The sequence below is a fragment of the Podarcis vaucheri genome (assembly GCF_965113315.1).
Source record: "Podarcis vaucheri genome assembly, chromosome: 15".
In the NCBI taxonomy this organism is placed as follows: Eukaryota; Metazoa; Chordata; class Lepidosauria; order Squamata; family Lacertidae; genus Podarcis; species Podarcis vaucheri.
In genome coordinates this window covers 21,674,609-21,691,971 of record NC_138753.1, presented here as the reverse complement: position 1 = coordinate 21,691,971, position 17,363 = coordinate 21,674,609, and the positions used below count along the sequence as shown (strand labels likewise).

At 44.0% G+C, this 17,363-nt stretch overlaps 1 protein-coding gene across 1 annotated transcript; it reads left to right on the top strand.

The window, feature by feature from the left end:
- Positions 1 to 436: 436 nt before the first annotated feature.
- LOC309519345 (non-histone chromosomal protein HMG-14A-like) lies at positions 437 to 16,911 on the top strand (the record flags this gene model as incomplete). Its single annotated transcript, XM_082200179.1, has 2 exons — positions 437 to 458; positions 16,694 to 16,911. The coding sequence occupies 2 exons, from the start codon at positions 437 to 439 to the stop codon at positions 16,909 to 16,911; spliced, it is 240 nt and encodes a 79-aa protein (XP_082056305.1).
- Positions 16,912 to 17,363: the final 452 nt, after the last annotated feature.

The following is a 17,363-nucleotide window of genomic DNA, read 5'->3' as shown; positions in this document are numbered from 1 at the left end:
AATGTAATCATGCCAAATATCAGCTAATTGATTACCAACACAGGCTTCCTTTTCCACTGATACTTGCATGAGCACACGGTCAGAAGAAGTAATGCTTCTGAATACCAGGTGCTGGAAACTGCACGAGCCGGGAGTGTGCTTGTGTTGGAATCATGCTTGAAGGTTTCCCATAAGCATCTGGTTGGTCACTGTGAGAACAGGATGCTGGACTAGATGGGCCTTTGGCATGATCCAGCACTCTCTTCTGGTGTATTTATGGGTGGTGTTATGGTCTACAGAGAGTTCTAAGGGCCACATAGATAAGCCCTGGGGGCCACATTTGGCCCTCAGCACTGAGGTTCTACAACCATGGTTTATAATAGCCTTTCAATACTCTAATATTTTCTCAGTTTTCTTTTTTTTAATCAACAAGGAGCTTTGACCGATAATAGCTACCATGCCCAAGGACATCTGGGCAGGTATGTAGCAGAGAAGGAAACTGAACTGTGATCACCCTCATCTACTTACAACATGGTACCCAGTGAACTACACCATTCCTCATTATCTGCTAATTGTTCAGTAGACACCTTTCACCTAAAAATCTCCAAGTGGCATGCTTTTCCTTTGTCTGTACCCCCGCCCATATTTCCTCCATCCTATAGCTCTGCTTCTCCAGTACGTGCCCTTATGTACATCTTCCTCTTCCACATGCTGATATGGAGGCGAACGAAAACCCTTCAAGGTCCAATGAACACATCAGCCAACTCGACTGAAAAGAGAAGGGGGGGGAGGAGGACTACAGGCATGCTAATGAGAGGCTAGGACAGGAGCCTCTGTCCCAGCTATTATTAGAAACACTTCAATAGAGGGTGAAGAATAGGAGATGGAGATGGCTGCACTTGCTTTCTGGGATGCTGCTGTCCTGCTTACTGGACCATTAAACGCTGAGCAGACGGAACGGCAGGCCTGTGTGAATATTAATGACAGTGGGACATCTGCAGGGAGGCCAGAAACTACATGCCAGCACTTGACCTACCTAGATAAAGCACAACTGTGTTCGTTTATCACATTTCTATCCCACCTTGCCTCTGATGAGCTCATGACCAGGAATCAAGGGATTTCTATTTTCATCCTTATAGCCAGCCCAGGGGCAGTGGTGGCCTTTGGGTCCTCAAATTTTAGTGGCACCCTGTGCAACACTAAAATTTGGGACCCCCACCTCCCACACTCCATTCTACAGCATTATTTTGACGCCCCCTATAGCACGGCACTTAAAACTTCTTCTGCCAGGGGTGGCACTCCCTAGCGTCTTCCTCTGCCGTAGATTCAGTATTGCCCAACAGGGAGGAAGGTGTGGACAGAACTAGAGTCAGTTGCCTCTGCCTGGCTCTGGCTCTGCGCCACCTACTGTTGGGCTCCATGCCTTCCGCCCCACCAGTCCAAATGGGCACAAGCCACCACTGTGTTTAATTGTCCCTTTTCTGGTGTCCCATTCATCACCAGATATGTTTCTGGTAGTGCTGTTTCTGAAAGTTATCAAAGCTACACATTAATTACCCCACTGCATTTTGTGTGTGTGTGTGTGTGTGTGTGTCCCTCCCCATCATTCCATGTTTCATAAACATTATATTACCATGATCTCTAATAACGTGTCAATTACTTATAGTACTTTGCAGCTGCCACGTGTAATACTTCTATAGATAAGGAAAAAAAGTCCTGCATTCACATTAAACAGCTAATTAACAACCTAATCCTTAGGGTTTGTTTGTTCGCTGTTATATAACTTATTTTAATGAAACTTGTGATTACTTGACAATATTCAATTAAAAAATAATTAAAATCTAATTTGAAACTTGCCCCCAAATCAAATTAATATTTATTTTTCAGTTTGTGTTGGAGCCTATAACAGGTTTTTATGTATGCATTCTACAGCACACACACAAAAGTACAAATTTTGAAACATTAAAGTTGAGTTTTTGAAACATTGAGGGCAAACTTTGTTTTAAGCAAAGCTGGGGGGAGGGTAGGCAAATCCTGAGGATCATACCTTTAAATATGAAGTCTCTAGGAAGGGAGAAATTTGATTCAGTTCACATTTAATGGCAAACCTATCTAAGTTGCAACTCTTAAAAAAACAACTGCAAACCAGAATACAGACATTCTTCCAAATCTGCCCTTTTGCAAAGCAGTTCTCTGGTCCAGGTAACATTTACAGAAATGCATGTACTTGGGTAAAGTGTCACAGAAATGAATTTATTAAGAAAAATAACAGGAAAGCGTGTTCACATTAAAAGAGAGCACGTGTTGCGGTTGGGGCCGAACAAAACCCCATGTTAGTGACCAGGCCATAGATGGCTAGAGGCCTGGGAGCAGATTGGAGGATGTTGTTACTGGGGCAATTTGGATGTTGCCAATTTAGGGGTGGGATCAATGGCTTTATAAGCAGGGTCCACAGCTTTCTCTTTCTCTTTTGCTGTGGACACCGGATCTCCCGCCCGCCCTCCCTTGCTTGGGCTTGCGCCTTGACCTTGCTCTGCCTGTCATGGGGTCGTTCGCCTTGGTGCGGGGGCCCAGTAGGAATTTTTCCAATTGGCTGATTAGTGCGTGCCTTTTGGGTTTTGCCTACTGCTTAGCAAATCGTCACAACTTGTAAGGTTGGCGGTTAGGCATTGGTTAAATTGGTTGGTGGAGGGGTATGGATTGGCTGTGCCTGCCCCTCCAATGCTGCTGCTGACGGGTATTCCGTTAAAGGAATTCTGAAGCTTACCATCCCCTTCGTCCAAACCCTGACGGCAGGGTGCGGGCCGCGTAAGCTTCAAGGAACTTGCGCGGAGTAGCTGAGGGCCTGTGTCGCAGCTCCAGCTGACTCTGTCCCTTGTTCCTCCAGGACTGACTAGGGAGTCAGTGCTGTCCCCCATGGCGGGGGGTGACAGATAGTCATAACCAATGCCTAAGCAACCACTCTCAATTTGTATTCAAATAAAGTTGTGGCCAAAATTATGCCAAAAACCTTAAACAAAAATTATGTGTGATGTGTGAGTTATTGGGAAGGGGGTTTTGGTGGACCTCAACACGCAAATGCATTGTTTAGGGGAAACTGCTTTGCCAAAAAGAGCAAACTGGGCAAAAATTGCATACAAAAATATGTCTGTTTGAAGAATTTCACACTAAGATGCTGGGAAAGGGCACCACTATAACTTTACTTAAAGTTTCAAACTGATGTGGAAAATTGAGAGCAGAAAAATAGGAAACTGAGAGGAACCAAATTGAGAGTTTAGCCTATCCTTAGAGGTGACTAAAGGTCAAGTCTTCACCAAGGCTAACTATCCAGACTGGTCCTACATGGGCCAGAAAAAAGCCAAGGAAGTACCCAAATAGGAGTTCCATCACAGGAGGAGAAATGAAAAAAGAAGAGGGGGAGGGAATCAAATTGATTCCAAGCCAAAGGCCAGGTGGAACAACTCTGTCTTACAGGCCCTGCGGAAAGAAATCAGATAAGGGCCCTGGTCTCATGAGACAGACCATTTCACCAGGCTGGCGCCAATGTTGAAAAGGCCCTGGCTCTGGTTGAGGCTAATCTGACTTCCTTAGGGGCCGGGACCTCTAGGGTGTTCCTATTTAAGTTCCTCCGTGGGGCATACTGAGAGAGGCAGTCCCATTGGTACAAGGGTCCTAGGCCGTGAAGGACTTTAAAGGTCAAAACCAGCACCTTAAATCTGACCCTGTATTCCACCGGGAGTCAGTGCAGCTGGAAAAAAATCTCAGCACCTTTAACAAACTGCAGTTCCCATAATTCTTTGGGGGTAGCCATGGCTGTTTAAAGTTATATCCTAGTGTTTTGAATGTATGATATGAATGTCATTTCAGTATAACACAGCTTCCTATGTATGAGGACAAGGCATCTAAGACAGTCTAATTCATCCTACTTCTAGTCTCATCCAATGTCCTTTCTATGACACTCACAATGTGCACACTCCAAACCAGGTGCAGCTCCAGAGCCTGAAATGCAATGTATGTGTTTGCAGGACTATGGAAACAAAAATAACTATCCATATAATTGTAAGCATCCCCGAAAAACCTTCAATTTGTGCTCTTGAGTGAGGGTTTGTGCCTGGTTATTTTCTCTGAACCAATTTGACAATCACTAGATATAGGAGTGCTGACAATTGATAGCCCAATAAGCCTCTGAACAGTGAAGGCTCTTGATCTCCAGCCCAACCCAGGGGGGAAAGGCATCCTCAGTGGCAAGCCTGCTTTGCTGAGGCCCCCTCTAATTGCACTTGCACCCAGGGAAGCTAATAGGGTCTAGTCTTGCTAGCTAGAGATTTTTCTCCTGTCACCCACAGGGAGAACTAGACTGCAGAGACTTTAAAGCAACAAATAAAAAAAACACAAAACTTTTTTCTCTCCAAATGGTAAATCCCAAAAGTTTCTTTCATTTCTTCTGTTTCTTTTTTCTTTGCTTTGACCTTACTGTGTCAGAAAGATTGATAAAAACAAAACAAAAAAAACCCCACCCACCCTCCAGGTTTGCCCAGAGAAAGACGACATGGCATGTTTTATTTCCTTAGCAATGAGCTTCAAAGGGCTTGAACCAGTAAATCAAAGATAATCAAATACCAGCTTTGGAGGGTGCTTTGGGCGAAACAATTCCTTGGAAAGAGAGAAACTGTGATGCATGCAACTCTCTAGAGATAAATACTGGCTCATATTCATACAGGTGTTCAATGCTACAGCCATGGAATAAAACCTGGGACTCACACGTAGCTTGTACAATAATAGTCATATTATCCCATATGCAAACCAAGGCTACATTTCCTTCTGGGCTCATGATAGGCCATGAAATAAGCAAAAGTGGCCAGAGCAACAAATGTAAAAATTACCTTTGTACTGTAGGCCTGTGTCTACATGTCCCCTCCTGTTCTCCATTCAGGAAAGCATGAAGCAGGTGTGGCCTGGGGAGAGTTCCAAGGGCCAGAGAGAGTGATTTGGAGGGCCACATTTCATTCCTGCTACCCTCCGCAACCCAAGGTCCCCCACCCCTGCAGTATGGCTTTGGCAAATCATGCCTGCAGTTGGTCAGGAATCAGAGAATCATAGAACTGTAGAACTGGAAGCAGCCCAAAGTGCCATCCAGCCTAACCCCATGTAATGCATGAATCACAGCTAAATCACATGAAAACAGATACATCGGGATGTGGTTTCAGCATCAGCTTGGGCAAAATGAGGAAATGACAGGAGAACTGGTCAGACTAGGTGGAGCCAGTTTCAATAACCGACAAAGGCAACTAATTCTGTTTCTGCCCTTGCTCCTCCTTGCTGAGTTATACAGGGGTTGATCCTGAAACTAAGGAGTTGGAGGAGGAAGCTGGCTGGCAGTGTCACACCCTGGGCTGGTTGTAAGTAAGAAGATGGGCAGGTGGCAGGCTAGCTGAGAAAGACTGAGGTTGCCACATGGATCTCTTTTCCTGAGGTTGATGGGGCACTATTGCTTCTGCCCTGATGGACCAGCCTACACTGATAGTCGGTGTGCCTCCATTTGTATAAACCAAACCAGCAGGTTTTTACACACTACTGATGCAAAGAGGAAAACTCATAAAGGTTGATGAACAAATAAAATGCATATCCTTTGAATGTGCCCCCCCCTCCCTTTGAGAGAAAGCTGTGGACCCATAACCAGGCTATGCATATGCCTCTCGCTTCAAGCAGACATCGGCCAAACCGTCATGTGAACATTCTCTCTGGATGTGGCAGCAGCTTGTTCACGTCTCACTTGATGTGGTGTTTTTGCATGTGGGTGTGACATGATGTGGAAGATGGAACGTTTTCCAGAAGGAACATTTGTAGCTTATCACACACTAGACTTAAGTGCATGTGAGAGAGAAACAGACTCTGTGTAGGTATGAAAGCGCTGTGGCTGTCTTTGGATTGCAAGAACAGCATAGTCAAATCCATGCATAGTTCTCTTGACATGCTCACTCAGGCTTTGACGGCTCATTGTTCACTTGTCTAAAATTTTCACTCCAGCAGGGATGACTCCAGACTAACTGGCACCCCAGGCAGAAAATATCTGTGGACCCCTTTCACTTGTTCATATTTTGAATGCCTTATTTTTATTGCATGTCTACCCATTTTCACAAACTCATTTTCATGCATTATTTATCTATCCTATACTGCGATAAATTTGCACACTCTGGACATGAGTTGAGGGACCCTTTCATTCAAGTCTTGAGTTATCCTGATTTGACATCTTGGGATGTACCTGCACACATGAACCAGCAATTAGTGTGTGCATTTTCCAAGCAGGAATATAATTTGCTCCTCCTGAATCTTTTCCTTTTGGCATCCCCTAAAAAACATGGCATGGGGGTATATTAAAATCCAGGGCCACGGATTGAGCCAAGAGGAATGGAACTGATTTAACAAAATTGCCAAGGGAATGTTTATTCAATCCAATTTGCGAAGCACATCAGTAGGAAAGTAATTTGATGACCTTGCTGTTCGTTTGAGAGCCGATTGGCCTGCTTTGGAAGTTGCCAGCTCAAAGCAATATGTCATATGAGCCACAAGACTGTTGCAAACATCAGCGTTGAGCTGGCTTTGTCACCAGAAATCCATTTTTGGGATTGGCTGTTCTGGCAGCAATAGATCTCCCTGCCAATTGAAAAGCTGGACATAAATCCAGCCACGGAAGCAGGCAACCCTGTCAGAGTGGTGTAATCTGCAGAAGTAGGACATATTTATTTGTAAACAAAAGCTTCTTATAGGATTCTGAAAGATGGATGCAAAATCTACTAGGCTGCGCTACACTTGAGCTTTCCAAGATCCAGGGATTCTATCCCTAAGGGAAAGAAACTCAAGTGGCACAGCCTGGCTGACAATCTTGAGTCCCATATAGGTCATTGTATTTCACTCACCTAAGCTGGCAAGGAGTGGTGCCATCAGAATAGGACATTAGGGCATGAATCCAGGGCCCTGCTCAGCAGGTTGAGCAGAAGCCCCTCTCCCACACCCTGCCAATACAGCAGGGCCGATGTACCACCTTTGGAAGTTAAGATGTAATATTGCCATCTAAAGATACCTCCTCCCCACATAAAGACCATTAAACCCAGAGCCCAAAAAGACCTAACTTCACCACAGCTGACAACTCTTCCATTGCCTACATCAGCATTCACCAATGGGTAGGTCTTGATCCCTATGGGATTTTTAGCTGCTCCCACTAGTTCTATCAATTTTTAACTAGGGATGAGTATATGTCTTCCATTATATTCCTTTATTGTTGGATGTGTTCACTCAGTCCCGTGCTCTGTGGCGGGGTGGGGGTGAATTTCAATTTGCATTTTAATAAGAAACAACTTAATTTGCACTTCTTCAATCAATGCGTGAACTGAAAGACAACTATCCTTTGAAATTTGCACTTCTCTGCATTTTACAATGCAGTTTTCCCACCAAACAATGTGTAAAAAAAATATTGCATATATTAATCAGAAGTGTGCATAAAACAAACACAACTCATGTCTGATATGCTATGAGAGTGAGATCCACGTCTGCAAAAGTCTGTGCAAAATTCTGAAATATAATAAAGAAAACATGTCTCTTAATGGAAGAGAATTTCATTTGGTCCACATTTTTAAGTAAGCTGACAAAATTGTGTGTATTTTTTGTCTGCAATTATCTGTCAGATTTCTCACTTCTCTAAAAATTGCAGAATAGTTCTCATCTTTAAAAAAAATCCTACACATATAAAAATGTGTTAAAATGCATATTTTAGGATAAAATACATTTAGAAATGTTTGCAATGAGATAAAATACAACTTTTGGTGTGTGTGTTTTCCAAATCATAGATTAATGCAGAAACATAACAGCATGAACTTCTGGGTGAATACAAATGATACTGGCTGAACACATGTGAAAGTCATCCTTGTTGTCAGTTCCATTGTGGAACTGAAGAAGATCAGTTAATTCAGAACTTCTAATTCCTTGGAGAAATTCAGCATTTCAGGCAAATCCCTTTAACTGTGTTTCATTAGTAAAGAAAATGGCAAAGATATGTCAAAGCTGTAAATATTTACCTATACTGTGCGTATGTGTGTGTGTGTGTGTGTGTGTGTGTATACACACACACACACACACACACACACACACACACTGCATATTTCAATTTTATATTTCTCTTTTAGTTTCATACTTATTATATAAATGAACACACATTGCTCTATCAATGTGAGCTTTGGCATTCATTTTAATAGGAAGCCTGGTTGTTCATGAGGAAAGAAATTCATGCAACAATACCAACAGCCCTGTCCTCTGTCTTGTGAATGGATTGGTCCACAGACATGGAGAAAGTGACCAACCCCTAGCTTATAGAATCACTTAGCCCAAAGATCCCCTCATCATGGCACCAGGGTGGTTACACATGCTCTCACTTTTAATACTGCTTGCACCTGGGAAAGTTTCAGGATGGACATACTGCTATGTTTCCAATCGGTGCATGATCTATAGCTTCTTGCCGGAATCCTGTAACTTTCCATACCACAATGGTTGTCTCTCTGTGTTTGTGTGTGTCCTCTTTATGTTGCACTGACTATAGCATAAGAGCTGCCCTTCCAGATAGCAATAATGCAGTAACATTGGAGAACCATTGCAGAACAACAAATAAAGCAGAATGACTGTGTGGACAGTCCAGTAAAAATCTACCACTCATTCACAATTATTCCATTAATTGCCCATTGTGGAAAATGCATGCAAAAACACAGCAACTCAGTCTGGACTGGCTTATAGAGTTTAAAACTAGATTATTTTGTTCTGTTCACTGTCTAGGATTCCTGCAGAATGATGGGCATATAAACAAACAACCCCCCTCACATTTGTAACCATTGGCTACACTGGATGAGGCTGATAGGATCTGAACCAACAACATCTGAAGGGCTGTCCCTTTCCCACAAGTTTTACGGATAAGCTGCTGACTACCTTTCTCAGGTGCAAGTCTGGGCTCAGCAAAGGATCTCTGCAGGCCTGCAGTGGGTTGGCCTGCCAAGTTTATTGCGGCTTCCCACCACTCTGAGCCATTCATTTATTTCCCGACTTCCAATACACTAAGGACTTTGAGGTTGCGTGTTCAGCTGATTGCTTTCCAAGAGTCAAATGACACTTTCTTAACCGTTGCCTGTCGTGACAGCTTTTACCTTGAGGTTCTGGTGGTAATTGCCATTAATTGCTACAGGAGATGGAAGCATCAGGGCCACAAATCTCGCTGCATGACGGAGCAAATGCTTCGGCTGCTCGGCGAAGCCTGATATGCTGTGACACGGTAAAGTGCCCCACGGGCTTTTATCCTCTGCTCAACTCAGTTTGCATCCCATCCGTTCCCCAAATTAGATCAGAAAATAACTCTCTCTCCGCTGACTGTTTTCTTTCTCCACCGAGCTCGGGTTGATTAACTTGGAACCCTTGAGCGCAGATGCCAAAGTCACGTTGTCGGTGTCCACAGATGGACTGTTGGGTAGTATTTGGGACACAGACACCAGTAGCTCCTCAGGGGAGCCAGGGGGCTTACTTGAATGTCAAGGGAGGTAACATCCCTGAGCCAGCTGCATTCTGGTGACCCTTTTTGCTTGTACGAGTTATATTTAAGTCCTCTGTATTGCTTAGATTTGGGGCAGGTGACATCACTGTGCAAGCAGAAAAGAGGCTGGTATTGCTAGACGCTCCCTGCCCAAAAATTATCTGGCTAGATCGAATACATGTGTCCAAGTCAGCCCACATTCATTACTAGCTCACAATGCTGCAGTGACAATAGATGCCACTATCAAAATTTCTCTTGGGTCCAATGTACAGGCCACAACAGCTCTGCTAGAATCTTAAATGTAGACCTAGCAATCATAGCCTCACATGGTTATGTGGCCCAGGACCTCCAGCCTTCCAATCACCCGCTGCCCTTTTATGTTCTCTGGGGCGGAAATGACTAGGCTGTGGTCCTCCATATGCTAAGAAACTACAATTCCTAGCATCCCAAACCATTTCCCCATGGTGGCTGAGACTGAAGGGAGTTGTACTCTAGGAATAATTGTAGGGCCACAGTATAGCCCACCCTTGCTCTATGTAATGGTTCACCTCAATGAAATGACATTATCCCTTTTCCTCATGGAGACTGGACTACAAATATTATGGGAGCTTAGTTTCCACGACCCCTTTCCCCTGCATTTAGCTTTTAGGAGCTGAAAGTCCCTAGTCCACAACTACCCCCAAATGCCAACATAGAAATTATGAGATGAGGAACAATCATGACCATGGCACCATTTATTTCACAATATCCTCCATGTTTGCTGCTGATCAGTTGTATCTCTGTGCCAGTTTCTGCTCAAATGAATCCTAAAGTGGCTCTCAATCAATTAACAACATAGTTAAAGCATAAGTAGGGATGGATGAATCCGTCTTTTTTCATTTCTCTCAGTTTCTAATTCTTCCAGTCTTAAATTCACTCCACACTCTGAAGCAATCTGTGATTTTTTTATAAAAAAAGAAAACCTTATGAACATTCTTTAGCGTTTTTGTGCAAATTTCTAACAAAAATATTTCCCTGTGCAGTTTTCCGAAATACACATTTTTTTAATCAACTTCCCCTCATATTATGCATTTTAATGTTATTTTCACTAATATATGTGGGGGTTTTGCACATTGGCTGGCTGAAGAACTGCATTGAAAAATTCAGAAAAGTATTAATTTAAAAGGATGGCTCTCTCTGCATATAGTTTGTATAAGTGCAGATTTGCTAAGTTTTCCTTTAAAGGTGAACTGAACCAAATTTCTCCTGCATTCCTAAGCACAAATTATAATTAAGAATTAATAGAACCACAACTAATTATGATCATTGAAACAATACTAACTGAAGTATAGCCAAAAGTAAATGTTACATTGGGACGTTCATCCACCACAAGGACACACTAGATCAATAATCATTCACTGTACTCAGTTCATGCAAATATGCAACCAGCATGCAAGAAGACCCTTAAGTTCAATTTTCTACGTGACCACATCACTTTGCATTTTTTAAAAAAAGTTGTCATGAAAATTCATGAGCAGTTTAGTGTTTCTCCTAGTGCATTTTCAATGCAAATTTGTCTAATATATATACATTTCCGCAAGCAATTTCCCGTGGTACACTGCATTTTTGTCTGTTATTTTCACTAAATAATATAACAACAACAACAACAACAACAACAACAACAACAACAACAACAATTTATTATTTATACCCCGCCCATCTGGCTGAGCTTCCCCAGCCACTCTGGGCGGCTCCCAATCAAGTGTTAAAAACAATACAACGTTACATATTAAAAACTTCCCTGAACAGGGCTGCCTTAAGATGTCTTCTGAATGTCAGGTAATTGTTTATCTCTTTGACATCTGATGGGAGGGTGTTCCACTGAGTGGGTGCCACTACTGAGAAGGCCCTCTGTCTGGTTCCCTGTAGCCTCACTTCTCACAATGAGGGAACCGCCAGAAGGCCCTCGGTGCTGGATCTCAGTGTTCGCGCTAAACGATGGGGGTGGAGACGCTCCTTCAGGTATACAGGACCGAGGCCGTTTAGGGCTTTAAAGGTCAGCACCAACACTTTGAATCGTGCTCAGAAATGTACTGGGAGCCAATGCAGATCTCTCAGAACCGATGTTATGTGGTCCCGACGGCCACTCCCAGTCACCAGTCTAGCTGCCGCATTCTGGATTAATTGCAGTTTCCGGGTCACCTTCAAAGGTAGCCCCACGTAGAGCGCGTTGCAGTAGTCCAAGCATGAGATAACTAGAGCATGCACCACTCTGGCGAGACAGTTCGCGGGCAGGTAGGGTCTTAGCCTGTGTACTAGGTGCAGCTGGTAGACAGCTGCTCTGGATGCAGAGTTAACCTGCGCCTCCATGGACAGCTGTGAGTCCAAAATGATTCCCAGGCTATGCACCTGGTCCTTCAGGGGCACAGTTACCCCATTCAGAACCAGGGAATCCCCCACACCCACCTGCTTCCTGTCCCCCAAAAAATATACACATTTATGCACACTTGCCCCTAGTACATACATATTTGTACACATTACTTGGCTGGAGAACTGCCATGCAGAATTAGAAGAAGTGCACATTTTGAAAAATGGCCGTGTTTCAGTCTGCATATTGTTTAGTGTGAATTAGGGAGATTCATCTTTTCAATGTGAACTGAATCCACTTTCTTCTCCATCCTTACTCCACACTCCCTCCTTTCAGAACCTGTACTCTGAGAAGCAGGACCATGCAACCTCCACAAACAGTAGCAACATACAACCACAAACAAAAGGAGCTACAGTATAGCCTTATAGCTATAAGCTGGTGAAATTCAGATAGCACATTTGACGGAAGATCCATTTTGGGAACTCCCTTCTACATCTGAATGAAGTGTCCATATGTCAAAAATAGGTCAAAAGGGGGTCAAAAAGGGTCTGGTTTATCATTTAAAAAACACCTCTGCTGGATCAGGTCAATGGCCCATCTAGTGTTGCATCCTGCTCTCACCAGATACTCACAGGAAGTTCACAAGCAGAACCTGAGCCCAACAGCCCCATCCCCCCCATGATTCCAGAGGCCTCAGAATACTAGAGGTTAAACTAAATCCAGAATGCATTGGGTGGGGTTGAGTGTATACACAGAATGTCCTTCTAATGTTTTTCTGCCAGATCCATTCCAAACTGAAACTGAGGGATATTATCCACCCTATTTTCTAAATGTTCCAGTTCTGTGCAACGTGAATTTTGGGGAAGCTGCCTGCTGTTATCTGCAAAATTACAGCATCTCATCAGCACTCAGTGTGGATCTCTTGTTTTGGGTCAGCTACTCAGGATGCTCGTGGCATCGTTCTTATTAAAAGCCTTTCAGACCCAAGGCATATAGTCAGCTTAATCACAGCTCATGGACAGGTGCCACCGTGCAGGCCTGCGTCTTGAATACACCCAGATGTTTGCAAAAAGAAATGCAAGAAGAGAGCTGGTTCCTGGGTCTGGAACTGTAGTAATTTATTGGCTTCCACTAACAACTGCCAATTGCCTTGCGAGGGAAGGAAGTAATATCTCAAGGTTATGATGTCGTCAGATGGCCGTATTTTATATCGCACACTGGCAACAAAGCGGACAGGGGAAGGAAATGTTTGAAATTACTTCTACTTTCACACAACATATCCTAGAAAGAATGACATGCAGCATGCAAATGAATTAATGCCACCTCGATCATCTGTGCACCACTTTGAATGAACAAAAAGTGCAGAGAAAGGCATTGTTCCATACTCCCCACCTCCCAGAGCGGAAGGCATTTCAAAGGCAGCCTGTTTTAAAAACAAAAAACAAAAAAGCAAATCATTGCATCTTGCTTATGGGAAAGGAATGGTAGAAGCTTACAGCATTTCCTGTATTATTGGTTCATTTACAAGCATGGCTGGGGAGCCTTAGGCCTTCAGGCTGCATATGACCCTCTCGGCCCCTCTATCAGGCCTTAGGGATTCTTCTCAGGCCGCATACCCCTTGGGATTTGTTTCCCCTGTTTTGAAATGCCTCTTGCTTTACTGGATTGAGGATGACGAGAGGTGTGTGACTGTGTGCAGAAATTTGTTGTTGTTGTTTAGTCGTTTAGTCGTGTCCGACTCTCCGTGACCCCATGGACCAGAGCATGCCAGGCACTTCTGTCTACCACTGCCTCCCACAGTTTGGTCAGACTCATGCTAGTAGCTTCGAGAACACTGTCCAACCATCTCATCCTCTGTTGTCTCCTTCTCCTTGTGCCCTCAATCTTTCCCAACATCAGGGTCTTTTCCAGGGAGTCTTCTCTTCTCATGAGGTGGCCAAAGTATTGGAGCCTCAGCTTCACAATCTGTCCTTCCCGTGAGCACTCAGGGCTGATTTCCTTCAGAATAGAGAGGTTTGATCTTCTTCCAGTCCATGGGACTCTCAAGAGTCTCCTCCAACACCATAATTCAAAAGCATCAATTCTTTGGCAATCAGCCTTCTTGATGGTCCAGCTCTCACTTCCGTACATCACTACTGGGAAAACCATAGCTTTAACTATAAGGACCTTTGTTGGCAAGGTGATGTCTCTGCTTTTTAAGATGCTGTCTAGGTTTGTCATTGCTTTTCTCCCAAGGTGCAGAAATTAGTTTACTGTAAAAAGTATAAAAATTTACATTCATTGCTTGGAGGTTCCCCAGCTGGTGGCTCCCACCACTCTTCTGCCTCTAGCCAGTCCATGGCATAAGCCTCACATTTCATGTTGCTTCATCAATAGAGGCTGATGAATGAAAGGAGGATTCCATGCCATGTGAATGATTTGTCTGCGCAGAAGTTGGAAATGATAGTGTCAGGGGTTCAGAGACAGAGGCACAGGTGAGGGGGGAGACGGAGAGTGATGGGGAAGAATCCCAGGACAGTGAGGAAGAGGATGACAATGACTTGAGGTCTTCCATGAGTCTCTCAAGTGAATCGGAGGATTCCCAGAAGGGGGCGCCCCTAGTCAGGCCAAGGGGGGTCACAGGGGGGACCTGCCAGGAGCAGGGAAGCAGCAGGGAAACCCCGAGTAGGAGTGGGAGATCGGGGCCGGCTTCCCAGCAGGAACGAAGTGAAGAGAGTGGAGTTCCCAGTGTGACACACGGAGCGGAGCAGGATGGAGACAGGGGAAGGAGATCGGGGCAGGACGTCCTGCCGGAAAAGGCGGAGAGTAGTACAGGGAGTAGTGTAAGTGTCAAGAGGAAGGTCAGGGGTAGCGAACGCGCACCAAGTTCAAATGTGGAGGCGCGCGGAAATGGAGAGAGCCCGGAGGAGGAGCCTGGCCCCAAAGCACGAAGGAGGGGGGAACAGGCATCTGAGGAATCCGCTTCAGGAGAGAGCAGGAGGGAAGGAACCCAGGGGGGCAGAAAGACCCTGCGGAAAAGGAAAGACAGGAAGAGGTGGACTAGCACAAGCCTCTTAAGCTGGTGTAGGGGCGGGACTGATTCAGAGGGGACTTCAAACGTCTAGCCTAAGAGACTCGGGGCTGCGCGCCTCGGTTGTGGAACCGATAATGAACAGCAATAAACATCCTTGTATATAAGAAGAGCCTGGCGTTGGTCTTTTGTGAGCTGAGACCTGAGGCAGCCCTGACAGATAGTCATCCTAGATACATTGAAATGTATAGAACTACACCTGTGGCATCGTGAAAACCCTATAATTGTCCCATTCCACCCTCTCTCAATTTAGATTCTACATGTCAGATATCACATTTGGAGGTTGGCTAACAGCATGGGATCTATTTTTTCCTTCTATTCTCAACTAGGAAGGGATGCCCACTTCTTTATAATTGCATTCTCACATCTAATTATAAACCCCTCCGTTCTGTGATGCCAGCAAAGCACTTGACAATGATTAAGAAACCCTTAGTCTGTAATCTTTTATTTTGGCAATTTTAATGATTGCTTTTCAGTGACCTTTCTTTAATCTGGTCATCAGCTGAGATTTTGCTCCAGTAATATCTACATTTCTCACCTGATACCTATTCTTTATTTGCACTCTGGCTAGGACATATCTTTTGCCAGCTTCCATAAAGAAGGCTTACTGACGACAGACAGGCTCTTGGTCTGCCTCCTGGTAACCCACCAATCAGTGAGAGATTGTGAGACCATCAGCCAATCAGGAGATAGAAAGGCAGAGTCTTAAGTTAGAAGCTGACAGTTTAATGGTCAGATAAGGACTTTCTGAACGGATAAGTCAGAGCCCAGACCCATCTTGTGCTACTCATAATGCTCTTTGGTTGAGTATTGGTGTACACTATTCCAATCCAAATCTTTATTATGGTCATACACCAGCATAAGCTAAAAGCACCGCCATATATAAATGAAACAAGTTATATAGGCAATAAGGCAACTGCAGAAGTAGAGGGTACACATACTCATTCTCTCTATTACAGTAGACCAGCATAAGATAAAAACACATAAATCAAACCTTCAGATTTAGACCTGCTGTGTGGCACATACCATCCTCCAACGTATGTCAATCATTGCAGCACAATAACTGGCAACTGAATATGTTATATCAGGATTTATATCTTGGAGCAGTAAGGTGATATACAATTGCCCTGCGTGTCCTGGAAATTTGTGTATTATTGGCAGGATAAAACTAGCACATATGTTTGTGTAATACTGGCAGTGGAGAAAATTGTCTCTATGTGCCCAGAGCCACAGGGGCATTTTCTCTCCTCATAAGGTGTCTTCCTGAAATGGCCTTCCTGGATGGCTAAAGGGACAGCCTGGCAATGAGCCAGAGCAGAAGCTCTTTGATGTTTTGATATTTCAAGATTAGTTAAATATGCCATTGGGGAGGTGATGTACCTACTGGTTTCACTGATGATGAAATTTGGGGACCTGGCTAGATCTGACTGACGTTCTATATCAATCATACACTGTTTTATTGTTTCTTTGGCCTGTTCATGCCAAGTAAAAACTGTGGGGTAAGACCTAGAGTTAGCATTTTGTCTACCACTGCTCATTTTCATGTCATTTGAAAGTCGTCCTTTATAACTGGGGGGGGGGGACAGTGTCACATGGGTAAAAAGATAGTCTAAGCCAGAAGTTAAGTTTGACCATCCATGCCCTTACCCATCAATGTACCATGAGAGGTGTGGTGCACATTATTATAATTAGCTGCTAAAGCTGCTAAATCTGCCCCCCCAACCTCAACCAGAGCCGAAGCCCCAAAAAGCAGCACCCAAGAAAGAAAAAGGAGCAAATGGTAAGAAAGAGGACAGAAAGGTAGCAAAAGGATGGAAAGGACTCAAAGGAAAAGATGGAACCAAGCAAGAAGGTGCTAAAGAAGAAATCCACCCTGAGAATGGAGATACCAAAAGTAATGAAGCACCATATGCTGAAGTGTCCGACAACCAGAAAGCCAAGTCGAAGTAGCAAATTTAAAAGGAGGGGGGTCATTTATCCCTAGTTATTCTGTACATGGGTGTGATTTTCTTGAAACCCAGGAGAGAGTCCCATTCCTGCCTCTATCATTCAGGCTTATTGGACATCACCCAAGTAGGCTGACCAACAGCAAGGGGTCCACTTTTTCCTCAATTTCCAGCTGAGAAAGGGTAACTGCATCTTGATAATTACATTCTCGCCTCTAATTAAAAAACCCTCCGTGCTGTGATGCCAACCATGCACTTGACAGTGATTAAGATACTCTTATTCTATCACCCGTTTTGTTTTGCTAACTGTAATTATTGCCCTGCCATGACCTTTTGTTTAATCTGACCATCAGCTAAGATATTACTGGGTCAGGGATAGCCACACTACCACATCACTCTGGCAAAAGAGGAGCCTCTTGTCAATTTCCATAAACAAGACTCTGTTATACACGAGTA